At 46.4% G+C, this 22609-nt stretch overlaps 1 protein-coding gene across 4 annotated transcripts in view; it reads right to left on the bottom strand.

Moving 5' to 3' along the window:
- Positions 1 to 2337: 2337 nt before the first annotated feature.
- arid1ab (AT rich interactive domain 1Ab (SWI-like)) overlaps positions 2338 to 22609 on the bottom strand; it is a 94849-nt gene continuing 74577 nt past the window's right edge. For 3 of the 4 annotated variants that reach the window (XM_034704401.1, XM_034704403.1, XM_034704402.1), the window contains exons 7-20: positions 22413 to 22583; positions 20231 to 20531; positions 17745 to 17890; positions 17557 to 17654; positions 15401 to 15610; positions 15068 to 15272; positions 11563 to 11695; positions 8202 to 8377; positions 7988 to 8117; positions 7297 to 7416; positions 7090 to 7186; positions 6047 to 6863; positions 5790 to 5920; positions 2349 to 5690 (exon numbers count right to left, since the gene is read on the bottom strand). In XM_034704401.1, the coding sequence (XP_034560292.1) occupies positions 3762 to 5690; positions 5790 to 5920; positions 6047 to 6863; positions 7090 to 7186; positions 7297 to 7416; positions 7988 to 8117; positions 8202 to 8377; positions 11563 to 11695; positions 15068 to 15272; positions 15401 to 15610; positions 17557 to 17654; positions 17745 to 17890; positions 20231 to 20531; positions 22413 to 22583 (4664 nt within the window). In that variant the 3' untranslated portion in view covers positions 2349 to 3761. Of the gene's footprint in view, positions 5691 to 5789; positions 5921 to 6046; positions 6864 to 7089; positions 7187 to 7296; positions 7417 to 7987; positions 8118 to 8201; positions 8378 to 11562; positions 11696 to 15067; positions 15273 to 15400; positions 15611 to 17556; positions 17655 to 17744; positions 17891 to 20230; positions 20532 to 22412; positions 22584 to 22609 lie in introns of all 4 variants that reach the window. The other variant, XM_034704400.1, reaches the window with a different exon arrangement.

The raw sequence follows: 22609 nt of genomic DNA, 5'->3' as shown, positions 1-22609 counted from the left end.
CTGTAAAGATTGTCTTCTTTGAATGGGTGTGTATGTGGTTTCCGGTACTTCTGGAGCCAGCCTCAAGCGGATCCTCATGAACTGCAGTTTTTAGCACTTTCACATTGGACTCGTATTTTTAGACCGGAGGTTGCAGCTTGGTTCTGACAGAGATTTGGATTGTCAACACTACCCCTCCCCTCTCTGCTGTCGTAACCCCGCCCACAAAAGATCATTGTGCGTGTCCTATGCAAGTGTGTCGGATACGGCCCTGGTGGTGAGGCTTTCAGCAGTGTGACTGCCCCCTGGTGGCTGGCTGCAGTATAGGTCAAAAAATCCGTCTCCCCCATTCATTTGAATGGGGGAGCAGTCAAACTTTAAAAAATAAATACACGTTGTACGAATGTTTCTCACATCCGTATGCTGTGGTGATATGTAGTTAGTATTTGACTGTTTTGTGTTCAAGGCCTCTTTTTTCTGAAAAGTTTCTTTTTCGTTAGTTATTAAAGTTTAAAAAACGGGGTTTTACTTCCTGTTTCCTTTGATTCACAGCCACCGGAGAACGAAACTTTAAAGGGCACACAGCGTCTTGTGACGTCACGCTGTAGGGTGGAGCTTATTACAAAGGCTTCACAGGCTCTGGCTGCACAATGGCGGCGCCCAGGAGCAGGATTTTTTTTGGGCTTCAGAACTGTACAACGGGAAGAGGCGGGGCAACGCTGTCCATTTTTATTTACAGTCTATGAGGAAGTAGTGGCTTCCCAGCCAATCGGGGCGACGTAGTAGGTGCCGCCACTCGACCAATCAGGACAGAGGGTTGGGGAGTAGCTCTGATTAGTCCATAATAACGGGAATGAAGGGAATAATAACATTGCTTGATATAGAGGCACTGGAAAACACAGAGATTTTGCCATAATGTCAAATGACTTCACTTACAGATGAGTACCAGTTGGTATTCTGACCTTTTCTCCAAACCCAGCAGAAATAAAGTAACGTTTTTTACACCATTCCTACCAACAGCAGCTTAAGGGGAGGGGCAGGTACTAGAAGTTCTTCTTCTTCCTGCTCCTGTTTGTTCATGGACAGTGTATACTATATTTTGTGAAGATGTGTATTGAATATGTTGTGTTGTCAAACACTGAAGTGAGCAAATACAATTGTTATGAATGAAAATAATTTTAAATCAATAAAATAATCTTGAATCAATGTTTTCAACAATGTGTTTGTATCTTAAGTTAGTAGCCGGGTAATAAGCAGGGTAATGTATGATTATCAGGTCGTTATGGGAAATAGAATCCTGTCACGATGAGACCTCAGCTCATCACACGTTATCCCTTACAGAGTCACTGCTGTGACCGATTAACTTAATGACCTGCATGACTGTAACACTGTGTTGTGTTGGACTGGGTTTATGAAATCATATATACTAAAAAGTCATCTTACATAAATGAACTTGATGCGTCGCTCAGAGTTTACCATGCAGTGCTGCTAAAATGTAAATACCTAACCTTGGTGTCAGAGTTCATTCTAAGTCTCGTAGGATCTTTTCCGTATGCTTGGGTTTATTTCAGGAGATCCACAGGCCTTCATGTTTTAAAACAGATTTACTTCTGTGTCGTAAAAAGGAAGTGGGGACTTTGGATTTCTTTGTTTTTATGTCTCTAAAAATAAATCCTGATCTTGGAGAGACTTCCTGAACAAATAAAGATCAGAGAGAGAGTAAAACCAAAAACAGACACGAGAGAAGTCTTTGAAGAGACACTTTTGGCTCAAGTTGGAAGTGTTTTCTTTTTATTTAGGGATGCATTTTGGTTTCACCATTAGTGGCTACAACTGGAATAAATAAAATGGTAGTTTTTGCCTCCAAAATAAGCGCTGGCTCACCAAAGTCTGCAAGAATTTATTCACTTCTTTAAAAAAGGCTGCTTTGATACATGCACATTAGCTTCAATAGGCGCTGAAAGTCCTGCCTCCTCGGTTTGTCTGAAATGTGAATCTGTCAGAACAGGAAATTTAGGGACGACATCCTGCAGATGAACAATGTTTCCCCATGTTGTCTGTATGTATCAAGCCGTCTGTTCACCATAAGTACGCATGTCAATATCTGCATGTGTGATCCACCGTGCATCAACAAGGTGAGGTGTCACTCCACGCAGGGATTGAAAACATGGCTGTGCATTTGATAAGCTGGCCGTGTGTTGTGTCTCTGTATCGGTGTGTAAATATCAGAGCCATCAGCAGAACTCTCTGCACGCTGCTTGAGGCGTATCAAATTCTCTGTGCGTGCCAAATGGAAAATTCAGCACTTTGTAAACTGCTGTCTCAACCAAATACAAGGGGAATAATAAATCCACAACAAACGTCTTACGAAGATTTAATGTACATTTATTCTTAACACGTGGAACATATAGTATAAAGATTTCATACTGAATAAATGATATTCATTAAGCCAAAAAAGGAAAAAAGAGGAATTTACATCAAGTTTTAGCTACATCATCTGAAATACAAATATGCAGAATCCGCATCACTGGAAAAAAATAAACAAAATAAACAAAATTAAATTGGTTTCTTCATCAAGATCTAGTTTGTCATTTATGAAGGAGCTCAAATGGAACCGCAGACAGGATTTTTGTTATACTCTCTACACCCAGACCGGAGACAAACTGAAACTTGAGCTGTGTTTGTTGGGGGTGGCGTTGGACAGCAGCTAAAAACCCCCCTCTGAGCGCGATACGAGCAGGGTGAGGCGCCTAAGTAACGGAGAGGGTAGGCGTCAAGTAATCACATGGCGTACTTGATGCGGGGACACTTGTAATTGTCAAAGATTAAAAACGGTGAGGAGCAACAGAAGTCGAGTAAGAGAGAGAGAGAGAGAGAGAAGTGTAATGTACATCATATATACACTGCAGCTTGGACTGCATCTAGAGTTGAGGACCAGTCCTAAAGAGGTGACTTTTTAATATAAGGGTCAAGTCATACAATCAAGGGACAAAGAGAAGAGGTCGGGGTGTTGTAGGTTCACCATACTTTGGGGGGAAAGCCGTTTTCTCTCTCGACATTAACTAAAACTGTTTTTAAAAACTACAGTTTGCTGCCAAGCCAGCGTATCTCAGTGTGAAACAGTATTATTACAGTATGTTTACAGTTTTTAAGGTGTACAGTACAGAAAAAAGTCCTACAATCTACTGCACAGGCCTCCCATGACAGATGTCTGTTCACAGCCAATAATGTGGTTCCTGTGGGGCTGAGTATATAGCATCCAAAGTTACAGCAATTATACCACACCACAGTCTGTGAGTCTATGTAGCCTCCAAACATGAACCATAATATTGTTTAGTCCGTGCCCTCTTCCCCCTGCCGAACCCCCCGGGGGAGAAAGCGAGCACATGTATCCCCCAAACTCACTGTAAACGAGACAGCAACTTTGGTTACAGTTTCTTCTTTTTTTTTTTCTGGAGATTTTTCTTTTCATTAAAAAACAAGTCCTTTCCGCAGGGCAGCACTCTCTGTCCTATGCCTGGGTCCCGATCTGCTCTTCTTTGTCAGTATCTCTCTATTTCAGACGCTTTAAATCCACAGCTACTTCATGATATTCCTTCCTTTAGTGAGAAGCAGGGGTAGAAAGACAGTGGAATCCGAGGTGATTTTGCATAAATTAAAAAAAAGGACAGTCAGTTTTGCTCTTTTCACTCACACGCAACAGACACACACATACAGAAAAAAAGGAGGGGGGGGTGTGACTGGGAACGGGAAGAGGCAGAGCTGAAACCTCCCCACGGCTGTCATGACTGGCCGATCAGAAAGAGTACATCACAGATCACTTGGGACACCATGGAGTTCATAAGAGGGGACACTGAGATGTCCAGTAGCCGCGACTCGTACAAAGTGAACTCTGAGTGGTTTTCCTCCACCTTAGCCAGGGCGTGCAGGGCGCGGGCCGCCCGCCGCATCATGTCCACGCTGGTGGGCTCAAACTGAGGCCCGCCCTGCATTTGTAGCAGGGAGCTCTGGCTCTGCTGGTACTGTGTGGCAGCGAGGCTGTCCTCAAGGAAGCCCAGCAGGTTACCTACGCTGCCTTTCTGCACAGCGATAGCCCGCGCCGCTAAGCTGTCACCCTGCGCCAAGTTAGCCAACAGGACAACCGCCATTTCCCGGCAAACGGCCACCTTGCGCTCACCGACCAGGCGCACCAGCGAGCCGTACAGCTTCTCCAGGCGGCTGAACGGCGGTGTCGCAAGAATGAGGTCAACGTTGTTGTCCTGGATGCTGAGCTTGCTGAGGGTCTCGAGGACCAGTCTCTGAGGGGAAAGTGAGCCGTGAGGCCCCAGCGTGGGGAAGGGGTCCAGGGCTTCCGCTGAGGGGCAGACGGCCCAGTGGAGCAGGCCGTCCAGCAGAGGCAGGCATATACTCTCCGGGTAAATAGAAAGGTCCAGCTGGCCTGAGATGTTCGCCAGAGTCACCAGGCAGTTCTCCCGTAACACCTCGAGGCAGTCCCACCACCACTCGTCTCTTTCACAGCTCACACCTTCATCCTCCTCGTCCTCCTTCTCGTAGGTGACGGGCGCCTGTTTGCGTTCAGGGTGCCTGTGATGGAGCAGCACCAGGCGGCCCAACAGCAGCAGGAGACCCGGATGTTTGGACATCTCCAAGTCGTTTCCGGGAACAAAAGAGAGGCTGCGTACGATGTTGGAAACACAGATGCAGCGCCGAGCGAGCGAGTCCTGCCAGTCCGACAGAGTGCTGAGCGGCGTTTCGTCTTTGCTGTGAGGCTCGTCTTCCAGGATCTTGATGTTGCGTCGGCTCTGGAGGTCTGGGCTGATGCTGAACAGGTACTTGCCGTTCTCTTTCTGCTCTTCGACACCTCCACGAACGACCTCCTCTGTTACCGACCCGGGACGAGCAGAAAGCACATCATCAATGGTAGCAGTGACCGGGGCGCCGATGGGAAGAGGCGGAGGAGGGGTCTTCTCCTCTGGAGACTTCTGAGGTTCGGAGGACTGGGGCTGCTGCTGCTGCTGAGGTTTCTCCTCCCCATTGGACTTGGATTTCTCGGAGTTCTCTGGGACAGTTTCGGTCACCTGGACCTTCTTGCGGCTCTCAGATCCTGTCTGCGTGTGTTTCCTCTGCTTCAGAACCTCCATCCGGCTCTCAAAGTGGGTCTGGATGTGTTCAGTAGTGTCACCACCACCGATGCTCCAGTGTATCAGGCCGCTGTCAAAGCTCTGCCGCTGCCCAAGCTTGGACGAGTGGTTCACCAGGAAAGGGTTCTTCTTCCTCACCACCTTGATGGGAAGTTTATCAAACTTGCTGGCCTGCTTAGGCTTCTCAGAGAGGAGGTTTGGGTCCTGGGACGACCCTGAGGTAGAGGTATTGGGCTCCTTGTTAGAAGACTCCCTTTCCTTCTCCTCTTCCTCATCCTCTGAAGACTTGTGTTTCTGTGAGCTCTCATCCTCCTGTTTCACCTGGACCAGGAGGAGGGCATCAGGGTTAGACTTTGAGTCCTCAACCTCCTCATCCTCTTCATCATCTTCATCCAGATTCATGTCCTCGCCCTCAGGCATGGGGATGTCATCCTCAGAGTCCTCGGCAGCGTTGGGATCTATGAGGGTGCGTTGGCCGTGGTCTCCGACTTCATACTCCTTTAAGATGCCGAAGATCTCGATAAGGCAGCGTCTGAAGTACTCCACCACCAGCTCCAGGAACCCAGGCAGCTGAGAAAACCACAGAAGAAGAAGAAAGTCACCACAAATCCTTTAAACTTTGACACCACGTGACGTTCACTCAACAGATGTTGGTTTAGTGGATCTTACCTGACACAGGTTGAAAGTAGTGATGCTGTTGTCATCGTACAATAAGATGTTGACGGTGTCCAGGGCCCAGGTGCTCTCAGCTAGTAAACCAGACTTTAGTGACATCATCACTCTCCAAGCCTCAGGAGTTCCTGTGAGACCATGAAACAGAATAAATATGAGCCGACTGAGGAGGACCGGGTTCATCAGGATCACGGCTGATCCTGCTCTCTTAGAAACACCGTGACCCAGAAAGCAACAATAGAAAAGCTTCATACCGATATCTTTCATGGTGAGCCGTCTGCGGGGCTTCAGGAGGGGTTGGGAGGCCTCAACAGAGCCAGGAGGGAAGGCCACATCTCGCCTGATCATGGGTTGCTGCACGGGGGCCTGGCCAATATGGGAGGCAGGTACAGGGGGTCCGGCTTTCTGCACCTTGATGCCCGGGTGCATGTAGGGTGACTTGCTGGGCGATGTTCTGCTTTCCATGGGCCGGGGCATGGGTGCTGGGCTCGACACCTGAGGAATGTGGTTCTGGGAAGTCTGGTAGGTGGATGGTAGGGGTCTGGTCATGGGAGGTCCAGATCCCCCGGGGCCAAAGGGCGGCTGCCGCTGGTTGACGTGACCGGGCCACTGCCCCTCATGGTTCATGCGTTGATCTGACGACATCATCTCTTCTGAGCGGTTCATGCCGTGGTACCCGGGGCCCTGACCCGGTACAGGAGGGCCCTGCCGATTGGGGTAGTTGGGGTAGCCCATCTCATTGCGGCCCTGCCACATTGGGCCCTGGGGACCATCAGGACCCGAAGGCATGGAGCTCGTCATCATCTGAGGAGGCATCGACTGAGAGTTGGGACCTGCAGAAGTTGGTCCTCGGTCCCGGCCGAAGGGGAAGGGGAACTGGTTCTGTGGGCCCGGTGGTCTGCGGTCTCCTCCTGGGTATGCATTATACTGGTTATACATTTCCTGCTGGCCCTGGGGCCCTGAGGACTGGGGTCCGGGCTGTTGCTGACCGCTGTAGGGGACATTGTACATTTCTCCCTCATGGCGCTTGGCTGGAGGACCATATCCTCCTTCGACAGGACGCTTGTAGTTCTGTCAAAGAAACACAGCCAGCTTTAAAATCAGCGACACAACGTCTTCATCCAATCATCACCCAAGGATTAAACACATGCACCTGTTCACCAAGGTGCCAACACAGCTGAGGAAGTTTACTTTAATAATTACACTGTGGAGAACTATCTCTGAACAGGGACATGTTATCAAAACGAGAATACAGTTTGATGAAGAGAACTGCACAGGCTGAACAAAATGTTCTCACCGGCTGCTGCTGTGGATACATTCCTGGCTGTTGATTCGAGTACGGGCCACCAGGGGGAGCCCCTTGGCCAGGGAACTGATTGGTATAGGAGTCATGCCTGAAAACAACAACAAACATTCACAGCGTTACATTTCGCTCACTGTATTTACAGGAAATGTACGAATCAATGTGGAGATTTGAGCGTGAAGAGCTCAGAGTGGAACTGACCGTTGCTGTTGTGGAGGGCGGCTTGGCGAGTACATCCCTGTGTCGGCTCCTGAAGGCATCATGTTGGGCTGAGGGGCTCCTGGTCCCATACTGCCATCAGGGCCCATACCAGGCTCCTGTCTGTTAACCCCACAGACAAACAAACACTTATGAGCTGATTGGACTTCACTGGGTGTGTGAAAGGACATTTAGATTATACTGTCCGGATTCCGATCTAACCAGGCACTAAGTAACTCGTCTGTTTAAGAACAATGAACTGAGAAGACTGTTTTTATTGATATCTTAAACAGATTAATTGCTATATTCAGAGTTTTGACTACTCTGTCAGAAGGATATCGTGTATTTTTCAATCCCAGTAGGAACAACTTGAGGATTGAACATAAAAATTAAAACATATCCTCCCATAGAAGCTTCTCAAGCTGCAGAAATCCAGACAAGTATGATGAGCAGCATTAAAGAAATTTGACTTTTACTTGTGAATTCACTTTTTTTTAATTTTCAATCGTCTTCTCTTTTAAAAATAATGCAACTGAGTCACATGTTTTTATTCTATATCTAAATCTCATAAGCTGAAGAACCCTCTGGACACTTTCTGATTAACATAGACGAACATTAGTCTGATCTTAGCCTTCCTTTGAAACACTTCTTTGTAGGTTTCACAGATTCGTCAATAACTCTGCAGAATGTTTACCTTCTGTCGTATCCGTAAGGGTACTGTTGCCTCTGACCCATCTGCATGTTGCCCATAGGACCCGGCGGGCCTCTGTTGTACTGCTCTCCCATCCCACTGTTGGGTCCGGGTTGCATGAACTGCTCTCCAGCTTCAAGAAACACACAAACGATGGTTAGTCTCAGCTGTAGATAAACCACCACATCATCCGAAGTGCTTTTTTTTTGTGAATTACCTTTCCTCATACCACCAAAGGGGTCTTTATTCGACTCATAGGGACCCATCCGACCCATCATCTCTGGGCCGCCCATCCCAGGCTGGTAGCCCTGTGAGTTGGGAGTCATGGCGTTTCTTCTGGAGAACGCCGGATCTCCACCGTCAGCAAAAGGATCCTGCAGATTGACGCTACTCCTGAGGGAAGGCAGGAGATGGGTTAGTGACAGATCGTAAATCTCTCCCTCACAACATGATCCGACCTGATTCCAACCCTTAATTTGATTCAGTTCGGTCTAAGCTAGGAAACGTGTTTAATATTGAGGACTGTCCATGCTGCTGCTTGCTAATGCTACAACCTTAGCACGGGTAACATCTCAGGGTCTAGTCATGTGTAATTGGTCATGCAGCCACACTGCAGACTTTTTTCATATGAAGTCCACATGACTTCATTTCTGAGGTGTAGACTAAATCTCTACGTTGATGTTCTTTCCTTGTGAGCTAACCAACAGGACCTGACCAGCTACCTAAGTTAACTAAGCTAGCTGTGAAAGGTACAAGGTCTACGTTGGAGTCTCATGAGACTGATGTTGCTGATCTGAGTTTTACGGTGGCCCTAAAGGCCAATAGTAATACATATTTCAAAGACGCAAAATATATTTCACAGAACAAAAAAACATTTCACAAAACTCAAAAACATTTCAGAAAACACAAATACATTTCACAAAACCGGAAAGGGCAGGACCATGGTACTTGTTTGTGATTTGCTAAACCCAAGTCTGTCCAGCATCAGTCATTCATCATTTCCTGTTTACACTGGATATCACTATAGCAGAGCAAGTGCAACATTTCAAGTGTTTACCAGGATGGAAGAGGAGCCTGGGTTGATAGTGCAATACTTCAGCAGGGGACATACATATAGTGTGATCCAAACAGTTGTCCAGGTCCCAGCAGCTCTGATGATATGGCTGATGATATATCAACTCAAGCTCCTCTTCCATCCTGGTAAACACTTGAAATCTCGCATTGGCTCTGCTATTGTGATATCCAGTGTAAACAGGAAATGATAAATGACTGATGCCGGACAGACTTGGGTTTAGCCAATCACAAACAAGTACAATGGTCCTGCCCTCTCCGGTTACATGAAATGTATTTTGTGATCTGTGAAATGTTTTTGTGTTTTCTGAAATGTATTTTGGTTATTTGAAATGTATCTTTTGATCTCTGAAATGTATTTGTGATCTTTTAAATGTATCTTGTGAAATGTATTTTTGTTGTGTGAAACATATTTTGTGCTTTTGAAATATCTATTACTATTGGCCTTCAGGGCCACCGTAGAGTTTGCAGAGAAACACAGCAAACCTTCAGTCAACCGAGCCTTGAACTGCATCATGACATCTATACCGATCCAAAGTGCAGCAGACCGGAGCACTCTGACCTTTGACGTTGGGATTTGTAATCAGCTCGTATCAGTAAATGTTTACTTCTCTGTCTTTTATACTTTACATTATAAAGAATATTCACACAACTTTGGTTTTGAAATTCACGTTAGTTGTCTTCTTTTCCCCGTGCATCTTCACTCCAGTCTCATTGCAAAGCTAAGAGAAACATAACTGCAATTGTTTTGATGCTTTCTTCCTCTCTGTACTCCTCTTTAACACTTATTATCCAGCTGGTTGTTTATGTTTTACTGCATTCACATGGATTCAGGCAGATGGTGAACAGACAACACCTCCTGAACAGCATAGAGAAAACAAAAACAGTCGGACTGAATGGCATTACTGCAAAACAAAACACACAAGACCATATGTTGCAATGGTGGTGTTGTATTGTTTGAGTAGAGTAAATTTCATATGAAAAATATTTAGAATATGAATTTGTGTCATCATTCTAGTGAGACAGCACATTTCAAAGTCTTTTAAATGAACGTGGTTTCATCTTAAGCATGCTCAGTGGATGGAGATCTGCACTTTCGTCAGAGTATGGGCCTGTTTGCTGTAGGTGAGATTTGGAGGTAAATTGTGTCACATGGAGAGGACTTGGACAACATGCTATCCTCGCCTTTCTTCCCTGACCTGCTCTCTGCCAATGAATGATATCCGGTTTCCTGTCAACCATCTGCCTGACCGTGTGATCCCAGCATTAACATGACCCACTCTTACATAACCAAAGCATTATTTTTGTTGTATTTATTTCTATTTCCTGTCTGAGGGATCGAGTTTCGCCAGAGGGATCGCTTCCCCTTCGCTGCGACGACTCCTGATGCTGTTAACATTAAAAGAAGTTTTTCGAGCAGAGGAACTTTATCCCGGAACCAAGTGCGTTTCGACCGGTGGACCCAGGGTCTAAATTTAGTTCAGGGTAGATAATCCCCCCATAAAAAGCCCCTGCTTGGGGGGTAGTACTTTTTAAAGGTCCCAAGACTTTCGGGGGGCAGGGCCTGCAATGCTGAACATGTCTGATTGGTAGATTAACCACAGTGTTTTCATCTGTGATTCACTTGATTTCTCTTTCTTTCATTAGTTTTGATTTGTTCTATCTTTTTTGTATGTGTGTGTACTTTTCAAAAGAAGAAGCTGTGATTCTCTTGATTTAGCAGCTTGTAACAGTAGTCTTCTCTCAGCCCACCGTGAAAGCGTCTCTAACCGTGTTACGGTTTTAAAAGTGACCCTGTAAAGTGGAGACCTTCAGCTGAACGTGTCAGTGTTTGTGGAGTTTACACAGCTGTTGAAACACAGAGGGAGTTCCTGGGAATGCAAACTAGTTTAGTTTTTATTAAGATTTCAAAATATCCTCATCAGATATTTAATGATCGTCTCAAGACGTTTATGAGGGATGCATCCGGCTGAGAGTCTCCAGTTAACAGGGTCGCTGTTTAAACCGAAACACCGGCCGATCTCTGCCACGGCTTTTTGAGTTCAAAAGGATTTTAAAGTGGTGTTGAAACGTCTTTGCTACTCGCGCTTATCTCCTCTCACGTGTTGATTCAGTGAATCCATCTGTGATGAAATATAGCACCATCTAAAACAGCACCAGCTGAGTCTCTTCATGCTAACAGGCTAACTGTTGTGTTGCTCATAATGATACCTGCCTGTCCGTCTGCTTCTATGGTGTCATCTGTGATGAATGGCATTCGTCTTTGTTTTACTGCCCTCTACTGGTCTGGTGGTGTAGTGCATTTACTTTTTTTTTTTTCTACATACTTCACTGGTCTGATTTGCACAATCTACCCAGGACTTCAGCCCACGGTCAAAACACAGACAACAATGAGGGCACAGGAACCTTTTAGTTCAGGGGAAAGTAGTTCTGGGGGCTGAAAGACCCCGGAACTCTTGGTAGAAATGCACCTTAAGAAACACAATACAGTGGCTTCCAACTCGTACCTGACGCCAGGCATCGGAGGCATTTGTGTGTGCGGGGTGGAGGCTGGGGTGGGGGGCTTCAGGTCTCCCCCCTCGGCCATGGAACTACTGGTGGATTGAGGAGTCTGGGGTCCTTGCAGGGATCCAGAACCAGCTGCAAAACAAAGATACACACACTGAGTGAGCACAGGGGGGAACATGAGAGTCCTCAGGTTTGTTATGTTTAAAGATTTTAGCACATGGCTTCCTCCTTCTCCTCCTCCTCCTCCTCCTCTTCTCTTCACTGCAGGAGTAAAAGTTGATGTCTGATTGTGAGGCGGGAGAGTCTTGTGGTTAGGCTGAGCACTGCTGGGGGGGCTTTCAGAAACACATGCTGCTTTTGGCAATCCTAAATCCCATTAAGAAATTCCTGAGCGCCGCACAGAGGAACACAGTTTGTGTCTCTTTTTGAGAGCCGAGCCAGCAGAAAAATACGGAATCTTCCTGCTCATCTCAACACGCCAATCCCCCACCCTTCATCTCCCATCGCCCTCCTCTTCACCCACTGCCGCTTGTCTTGAAGTCACCAGGAAACAATGATCTAAACCCTGACTGTGACAGATTACAGCCTGACCTGCAGAGACAAGAGCCAGCAAGACATGTGTGTATGTCTGTGTGTGTGTAAGAGTGTGAGTGATTGTTTGTTTATGTTGTGTGTGTGTGTGTGTGTGTGTGTGTGTGTGTGTGTGTGTGTGTGTGTGTGTGTGTGTGTGTGTGACAGAGCAGCAGTCGTCCTTAACTCCGGTTCAGGACTTCTCACTATTAGCACGCCAGTCTGATGACTCACAGGTTCCCATTCATTAAACTGGCACACACACACACTTACACACACAACAGCAGGGTCACTGGCAGGTCACAGTTATTCACATTTTCTCACATCACCCTCTCGCCTCTCTCACTCTCTCTCTCTCTCTCTCTCTCACACACACACACACATTATCTGACTCCACCTCCCCCTCCCCCTCCTCCTCCTCCTCCCTCTGGGCAGGGATTTCCCTCCACTGAAGATGAAGGGAGGAAAGGGGAGGGGAGGGGGATATCTCGTGAGGATGGAAAAAAAAAAGCATGGTAGAAACAGAGTCAGACTTTTACACACACTCACACTCACACACACACACACACACACACACACACACACACACACACACACACAAGCCTCTCCCCCCCATTCATCATTTCTGGCTCAGCACTAATCTCCAGGGAGTGTTGCCTTGCCTCTGTAGCCCTGGGCCAGGCACCAGGCTGCGAGGACACACCACTGACGGGGCATCACTATCGCCAAATCACCTCCCGCCCCACGCCACCACACCCCCCTCCCTCCCCCCTCCCCCTCCTGCTCTTCCTTCGTTCTAACTAGAGGGGCTAATGCCAGCTGACAAGAACCCTGATGTCTCCTGTAACAACACCCCGCCGTTGACTCACTGCCCCGTGTCTGACAGCCTGGGTCTCAGCCAGACTGGAGCAACACGTGGTCCTGCTCCTGGTGTGGCTGCTCCTGGCAGCTAAAACCAGAGTCCCTCCAAAACAAACAGCTTCCAGGCGACGCATCGTCCTGAGATCCCCCCCCCTCCCCCTCTGAACCTCTGACTGACTGCCAGTTCACACACTGACTTTTACCCAACATTCAGAGTTCATTGGAAGATTTGGCATGCCGTCGTTCACACAGAAACCGACCGGAGGGAGTCTGTCGTAATGCTGCGTGCAAATGCCAGAGTATTCCCTGTAGAGATGTGTTTGTGGATCTGTCCAGAGGATGATCTGGTGCTCTTCTGTGACTTATAGCTACAGTGCCATCATTTACAGCTCCTCTGATGTAATAACACTGAAACATAACCGTTTAAAGATCGGCTTTTAACTCTGTAATTAATAAGGTACAATAAAATATAGTCATTTATAGCAGGGGTTCCCAAACTATGGGATGAGCATGTGGTGATGCGCTGATGCTTTGATAATTAACTGTTCACTAACCCTAAACTTAGGAGTCATCTGGTAAATTGAAAGGCAGAAAACTCATTACATTTTCTGTTTTCAAGGTTTATTTCAAGTTTAGCTACTATCTTTGTTGATATCTTTACTATTATGGGTAAAATATTTTTAGATGATTAAAAAAATATCTATTCTGGAAGACATCTCATGACCCTCCATTTGTGTCTCGGGACCCCCCAGGGGGTCCCGACCCACACTTTGGGGACCCCTGATTTATAGGACAGGTAACATGAGGCAGACAGAAAAGGTGATGAACTGCAGAGAAACTGAAAAAAGTCTAAATTGTCTCATTTGTCTCGTGTGAAATTTAGTTTTTAAGATTGAACTCCTTTTAAATAACTGTTTCCTTTCTGAGCCCCAGCTCATGCTAGCTTCGAGGTAGCATATCCCTTTGTTTTCAAACTTTAAACATTGGTTCATAATCTTTTAAACTTTCAGTTCAGCCTACAGTTCATCTTTACATAGACAACGTGTCAGACTTTGGTACAAGAAACTTTTATCCATGCAGGAATAACATCCTGACTCCTGTCAGTGATAATCTGACGTAGGGATGGGCGATAATTCGATAATGATAATTATCAACCCAACATTAGACAGAAGAAGAAGACTGCATTGAACAGCCAATCATGTCGCAGGGTGAGAGGTAGGCGGGGCTTAAAGATGTTTGGAGCAGAATGACAGCTGAAACGAGCGACAGCGACACTGAAGAAAACTGAAAACCTAGCAGCTCAAAGCAGAGTCATTAGTCTGACACTGAGTCGACTCTGCGTTAACTATTAACTTAATACACTTCATTAAATATACTTTCAGGATGTGGGTAAAGGAAGAGCACAGAGACTACTTCAACTGTGCATTTCAGACACGTTTAATGTCCACCGCAACTGTAGGACAACTGAACACGGAACAGCTGTGATGCATTCACTGTACTGTGGGAAACAATATCACTCAAGAGCACAACTCCAAACACTATACTCTATAAACTGATACACAGAATAAAAATTGATATATCTTTGTTGTACATTTAAATCAAATTATAAAAATAAGCTCAACCTGAGAAAAATAAGAATCCACAAACTAAAACTTCACAAAAATCTTGTTACTGACAATTAAATTAAAAGTAAATGTTTTCTTTTTGGGGGTCACACCGCTGAAATAAGCCATATTGAACCCTATGTGTAACTTCCTGTTTACAGTGAAACTGAGACTCATCAGAAACAGATGAACGAGTGCTTCTACGGTGGATTTAAGGGCAGCAAGGAATGACTTCATTTATTTTGCAGATACTTTTGGAGGAGCGACTTTAGCTCCCTTTTGATCTGAGCTCAAGTTGCTAATCACACGCAGCCCACGGAAAAGGACGTCTTGGCTCGTAGTTGTTCATCGCTTCGTTGAATCCTTAAAGTAATTATGTAGTAACAGCCGGTCTTTGAAGACCATATAAGGGCAGCGGGGTTAAACTGATACAAATCTCTGATGAGACAGAGGACGGCACAATGCTCACCTGGGCTGGGGGGCTGGATCTTGGGCTGGTTCTTTTTGGTGTCGGTGTTGAAGAAGTCTGGGGGCGGGTCTTCACCGCGCTCGATCTTGCACTCGAAGGCGTACAAACACTGGATGTACTGCTTCTTGAGCGAACTGGCCGCACTGCTCGACGTGCCCACATTCAGGTTGGTGGCCAGCTCCCTCCACTTCTTGTTCTTGTTCACCTGGTGGGCGACAGAGGAAGGAGGAGGCTCACAGAGCTGCACAGAACAAACAGCCTGATAGGGATTTACATACACTGCTTTTAAAAACTCTGACTTTCAAATAAAAACCAGGCGGAGGTCATGACTACCTGTGTGAGGCCACCGATCTCTTTCACGGACACGTAGAGTCTGAAGAGATCCAGAGGCTTGCGTCCGACAGCGGGCAGGTTGTTCATGCCCATGGCCTTCTCTTCAGCGAAGGCCAGGAATCGGTCAACCCACATCTTCCTCTCCGGCTCCGGGCCGAGCTCATACAGACGAGTAATCTTCTCGTTGGTGATGGTGGAAGAACTTGACTTCTGCAGGACACAATGGGATGAAATGATGAGAAGGAAAAAAGCTTTGAAGAGCAACAAATCCTCATCATGTGGACGTTATGCTTGCATGAAAGGAGAGTCTGGGATGTGCAAAAGAAGATATTAAAGCATACAGTATCTGTCTCTGTGCTGCTTGGCATTTTTTTTTACAGGAACTCAATTTCTCAAGATCAAAAATAATTTAAAATCTTTCTTTTTCACCGCAAGGTCTTTAACAAAAACATCCCTCAGTAACCAAATCAAATCAAATCAACAGATGTAATATACTAGTGCATGTCATGTTTATACTTCTGCATCGCCCCTACGCAGCAGTGGTTGACGCGGACATGAGCACCAGAAACAGTGTACGTGACTCGCAGCAATTCTCGGCCAAAACACTTGAGGGCAGTGTGGTCTCAGTTATTTCTTTTTGACAAACGCGAACCAGGTTGTATTTCCGGGCTTGTGCTCACACTGCTTCAGAGCTGGTTGAACTCGCGAACCAACACCTGTTTGTTTCTCCGCCCGCTCGAGCCCGTGGAAGACGCACGTCATGACGTCAGATTTACGTGACCACTTTTCCCAGCAGCGCTAGCGCAAACTTTCCCTCACAACAACAATGATGGCAGACAACGGCAGGTTGTCTCCTCGGCTGTCCACTGCTTTCCCTTGGAATCTATTAGTCTCTTTTATTTTTTCGCTGCAGGACAATGGAGGAAACACGTTTGGTTTGTGTTTTTGATCACGACAACCCTGTCCCTCGCATGAGCGGTTTGAGACCAGCAAAGAGTTGGAGCCGCTCCGTTTTTTTTCGTGTTTCTTGACAGTCGAAACACGAAAACCCAGTTCTCGATTGAGCGCCTGAAACTGCCTCGGTCCAAAAGGGGTATCTGAAAGTTGGATAGTTCCCGCCCCGCTACGATCTCTGTTTCCTTTTCCACAGAGTTTCAGAGCGTGTTATGTTAATCTACAGCTGATACATGTTGCTGTTTATCATACAGACATGATTACATGAAGAATAGAGAGGAGGAGATGAAATACACAGCTGATGAGCGGTCCAATCACAGGGCTTGTGGTCTGCGTCAATGCGTAGTTTTATTTTGAAGGAGGTGCACGTCGGCTACGTGGGTAGGCCTCTGCGTAGGTACCTCCGGCGTAGGCTACGCTGTCGATTCGACGCAGAAGTATAAATCAGCCTTTAACTGTCCTTTGTTGTCACTATCACCGCTCCCTCTCTCTCTTATTCTCCTCTATCCGTCTTTCCAGACACAACTCGGTCTCAGCAGATGACTGTCTAACATGAGTCTGGTTCTGCTCGAGGTTTCTGCCTGTTAAAGAATGTTTTTCCTCTCCACTGTAACTAGCTAAATACTGTGAGGTGCAATGCTCATGGTGGATTAAGGTGGGGTCAGACTGAGTCTTATCCTGTCTTGGTGTTGGGTCTCTGTTCATAATTTGACATGGGGTGGTCTAGACCTGCTCTGTTTGTAAAAGAGTCTTGAGATAACGTTTGTGGTGATTTGGTGCTATATAAATAGAGTTTGATTGATGTCTTCATGCTCTGATCGTTTTATTTGTGTAGAAGTCTGTGCTTGTGTTTTGCACAAATACGCATCCAATCTCTTTAAATTTCCTGCACTCTCAGGTTTCTTTTGAACACCTTGACCGAGGATGGCAGAGTTAAAATAGCCTGTCAGCTGATTGTATTTTCTTGCCGTGTGTTTTGTTAATTGCTCCATCACTTCTCAATTTGACCCAATTTTTCTCTACCAAACAAAACCAAATGGAGCAAGACCTCGTCATTCAGATACACCATGCTCCTCCCTCCTCTTGAACTTATCTGAGGCTTCATCTCATTGACAAAATGCTGCTAATGTGCATCTAATTATTCATAGTGTCTCAAGCAGTGTGTGTTTCCTGTGCACGCTCATATGAAGATGATTTCGAACCTTTTTGGATTCCGGCTTGGGAGTCCCTTCCACTTTGTTGTTCACCTTCGGAGCTGGATTCATTTTCTCCATGCCGAACTCTGAGCTGGGAGCCATTCCTTGAAGAAAAGAGGATGAGAAATCAGAAATCACTCGTCTATAGCGTTGTTTAATGGCTGACTTCCAGTCTGCGTGCAGCTTTCACTCACCAGGTGTGTTGTTAGCCATGTTTGCTCCCATCGGGTACGGACCCGGTCCTCCCTGGTTCATCATACCATGCATGCTGTTCATACCCGGGCCGTATGGAGAGCCTGTCCCCATCATCCCCTGCGACATGTTAGAGTAGGTAGGAGGCCTGTGGAAGAGAAGGATGGTTTAGTGAAACACTGAGACAAAAAATAATCTTTGAGAGTTTAGTTCAAGAGTTATTTTCTTTTCTTTCATTTTGATTCTGTAATAAATCTCTCCTTATATCTTCGTCTTGTTTCAGCTCATTCTGTAGGAAAGCAATTTACGTCATATGGCTCCAGCATGTCTGAGCCCACCAGTGCCTCTCAGTGGGCTGAGCTGGCATCCTCACTGGGGAGAGATGTGATTCACTGATGTCAGGGAGCATCTCCTGCTCTCTCTATCGCTCCACTTTTTCCTTTTCTCTCACAGATGAGTGTTTGGTCCGCTGCCATCTACTCTGCAGCACACCGAGGCACCAAAACACAACACACACCGGCTTGCACGTGGGATGAACCAATCATTTTTCATGGTCGCACAACCGGCATGTAGAAGCAGGAACAGACACGCACACATTCAGCTGGATGACGGAGAGAGTTCCTTCAGGCTCTGGAGTCTTAATCAAAAGTGCCTTTCTGACCTGAAACAGTCAGCTGCTCCCTTGTGTCTCATTAAGACACTTAGAGTCAGTTTGATACCTACGCCGATATCAGAAGAGCGTCTGATACGGCCTCAAATAAAGGATCAGGCTCCCCTCCTTTCGGGGAACTTTTCATGTGTGATGGCAAACACCAGAGCGTTGTAACAAGATGAGTATCGTCAGTAGGAACACACTACTATTCGTTAATCATCATCTATTCTGTGATTATCCGTCATAGAGCAGGACGAGGTGCTGATGGTAGCATGCACAGTCAGCGTCTGTCTCCACCTTTATGTCGGTGTGTTACAGCCATGCTCAGTCTCTGCGATAATCAATCAACCTTTATTTGTATGGCGCCAAATCCCAACAAATGTTATCTCAAGACGCTTCCCAAACAGAGCAGGTCTAGACCGTACTCTATGTTCTATTATTAACAAAGACCCAACATCAAGACAGGATCAGATCCAGGCCCATCTTACAGACAGGACTCAGTCTGATCTCATCTTAATCCACCATGAGCAGAGCACTTTGCAGCATTTAGCAAGTTACAGTGGCAAGGACAAACTTCCTTTAACAGGCAGAAACCTCCAGCAGGACCAGACTCATGTTAGACACACATCTGCTGATACCGAGTTGGAGAGAGGGATAGAGGGAGATGAAGAGAGAGAGAGATGATATTGGGGAGTAGTAGTTGTAGCAGCTGGAGTCTGGCACGTCCACAGCAGCAGAGATCCAGAGGAACCTACGAGACAAGGGAGCTCAGGGACTCCAGAAAGGTCTATGGTTAGTAACTTTAACGGGACAGGGAGAGTTAAAGTAAGTGACAGACAGAGAGGACAGAGAGGGAAAGACTGGATCCCAGTGTGTCAGTTCCCCCGACAGTCTAAGCCTATAGCAGCATAACTAAGAGCTGGTCCAAGTCTGATCTCATCTTAATCAACCATGAGCAGAGCACTTTGCAGCATTTAGCAAGTTACAGTGGCAAGGACAAACTTCCTTTAATAGGCAGAAACCTCCAGCAGGACCAGACTGGATTTTCTCCGTTTCTGAATCTCACAGCACTACACACGTATTTCCAGCGACTGTCGCTCTGGGATTATCCAGAGATTGATGCGTCGCGTTCCGGCATCCGAATAGGAGCTGATGCGGAGGGCTCCAACCTGCTGGATCAGAGACGCTGCCAGAACGCAACTGAGCTGATCCAGAGGAAGTTAACACATTGACTAGAATAGAAACCTCTCCTGTGACGGATCGGAGACGGACTGGACACGGATCTGGTGGAATTTGGCCGTCAGGGGAGCTCTGATCCGCTAACATTAGCCTTGTTCTTTTCTGTGGTGCTCCACTTTTTAAAATCCATTTGAACTCCCTTCAGTTATCATTCATAATGTTTTGATTGGGAGCATAACAATCTGCAGAAGTCTTGTTCTCTCCAAAACCAACACACTCTGATCTATACCAGAAATAACAGAATCAAACGGACTCGGTCCAAAAATATCAGCGTCTCTCTGATGCTCTTTGGCAAAAACAAGAAAAAGCCACTTGCCAAAAAATGTCCTCTTTACTAAATGAATATCTCTCCCATCATTTTGTCTCTCTTATTGCTTTGTGTTGTTTTGTCTAACTCATTTCTTTAGCATTCAAACACTCAATGATCACTTTTACCCTGAACTAGGCGACACAACAATAACATCGACCACATCGTACCCATACAGGTTTGATTTACAGACATGTTTCAGACTTTTCTCATTCATGAATCAGAATCAAGCAAACTGCGATGAGAACATGTTTAAATTCTCTGATGCAGCCAGAGTCTCGTTCACCCACCTGTTATGTATGGAGTTAGTTGGTCCATGGTGCACCATGGGGCCACCGTCCTTCCTGTTCATGCCTGGAGGGGGACACATGCCTGAGGCCACCTGAGGGGGCATGCCTCCCATGTTCGTGGCCATCGCAGGACCGTAGGGCCGAGTGCCCATCTGCCCCGGGACTATCCTGCCAGGTGGGATGCTTCCATAAGGAGCTCCGCTGCCCTGACCAGGCATCGGGTTCATGGAGCCGCCCATGCCGGGACCAGTGGGGTAGTTGGCATTGGGCATCCCTGTGTAGCCTGGCTGCCGTGGATAACCTGAAAGGTGCACAGATTTAGGTTTAACCACAGAGACCCAGACTTCCTGTTACATCATCCAGGTATCCAAACACCTCCCCCGCTGCAGAGAAATACTCTGTTACAATCAACGTCCTTCCTGTCTGATTAAGAAGCTCATGTTGACGTGTCTGACTGCGAGGCCACAATTCTTTTTTGAATTGGTGTGTATGTGGTTTCCGGTACTTCCAGAGCCAGCCTCAAGCGGATCCTCGATGAACTGCAGTTTTTGGTACTTCTGCATTGGACTCATATTTTAAGACCTTAGGTTACCGCTTGTTTAAATCACACTACTCAACAGCAGGAAGAAGACGTGGAAGAAAGTGTCAGAGGGACAGACACAGCGTGTTTGTGCAGAGAGAGGAGAGCGAGCTGCTCTGCTGCTGGCAGCTGTGTATCCTCGGATCATTTTGTACTAAAATAAACGTTTGATGGTGATATATCGCCGGTTTAAATTAGGAAATAAAACATTGGCAACGTCATCGCTGGCAGCCGCCTTTGTGACTGGAGTCTACCAAAACACAGCGCCCATTATGATGCTCTGGTACCTCCAGTCTTCAACACATCTGAGTCATTATCCACTGGCTAACGGATCCTTGGTAGGATGTGCTGGAGTATGTTAACAGCATGGCAGTGGTGAGAAACAGCTGGTCTGTGACTCACATCCTCAGAGGTCTTAAAAGTCTTGTCTGAGGACTTTTAGTGAATCTGATCCCGTTTGATAATCAGAACAGAGGCGTCTAAAAAAAATGTTATGGATTTGGTTAAAGACTTAAAGCTGGGGTTGGTAGTCAGATTTAGATCCACTTTTTGTTATACTGGTTAAAATGATCTTTATGTCATGATGGTAATCAATACATAATGTGTTCTTAAAAAAGAGGTAAAAAAAGCTGCTATCTACAGCTGGAGTAAACCTGGGAAAACACCAACCAATCCCTGCCATCAGGAGCCAAATGATGAAACCAATCAAATCCCATCCTGCCGTTCTGCCCGCCTCCTGCAGAGCGTACATTTCATGTTTGTTTGTGTTTTTAACTTTCACTTTGAGAATGTTTTGGTGTTTTCTTACCACTGAGTGAGACATGAGTTGTCGTAGTGCAAAACACAAACCATGTGCTGAGGACCGGTTTTGAATCAGTCACCATCATATGGTCGCTAATCAGTGGCACTCGTGCATGTGAGCGGGGGCGTTGTTTTGGAGGTGCACCGAGGGGGGGGTGGGGGGGGGGGGGGTTAGACGGAGTCCTGAGGAAATGCTACATTCAAATTCATGCTAGTTTTCTGTAGCTACCAACCCTAGCCTTAAACCACTCTGAGGACATCTTAAAGCAGTCTATGTGCCACCCATGGTACCCGTGTTTATGAATCACTCGTTCAGCCTGGTATCTATCAGTCATCTGACACACATCCTACTCCGTCTTTCAACTGTGTTTTGGTCTAAAACTAAAAAATGTGTGAAAGGACTTCTACTCATCTCTCCCTGACGAGATTTCAGCGGTCCGGCTCTAAATTTACCTCGCCGCTGCCTGTTCTGACAAGCAGCCGGATGAAGCGGAGCTTTATCTGGCCCTCGCTGCTCGCTGCTATGACTCATTGCAGAACTTCTTCAAAGCCCACAGAAACCATCTGAGACTTCAAAGCCAAGTGATATAATTTCATAAATATATGAAGGAAGAGGAAACTTCAAAGCCCTTTTTTAAAATCTGGGTTATCTATGAAACTGTGGTGCTCGCAGGAGGACAACTGTACACTCATTCATAATATTTCTCAGAGTTTGAAGAAGACGAAGAAACCCTGCGTGAGATGACGAAGCACTGAAACTGTGCTCTCCTTTCTACCCAGAGTCTTTAGCAGAAGACTCACCTTGTGGACCGTACTGGCTCCCCTGAGGACCGTAGTTTCCCATGGAGTTGTTCTGGGGATATGGTCCCATCCCACTGTGGATCTGGCCTCCTGAAGACTGGCGTGGAGATAAGGCAGAGCCAGGTTGTCCAGGGGACCCGTAAGGAGGCATCTGAGGGGTACGCATGTACACTGAAGGGAAGATGAGAGGGAGCATT

This window comes from Notolabrus celidotus, chromosome 16 (genome assembly GCF_009762535.1).
Source record: "Notolabrus celidotus isolate fNotCel1 chromosome 16, fNotCel1.pri, whole genome shotgun sequence".
In the NCBI taxonomy this organism is placed as follows: Eukaryota; Metazoa; Chordata; class Actinopteri; order Labriformes; family Labridae; genus Notolabrus; species Notolabrus celidotus.
This window is presented reverse-complemented; position numbering and strand designations above follow the sequence as displayed.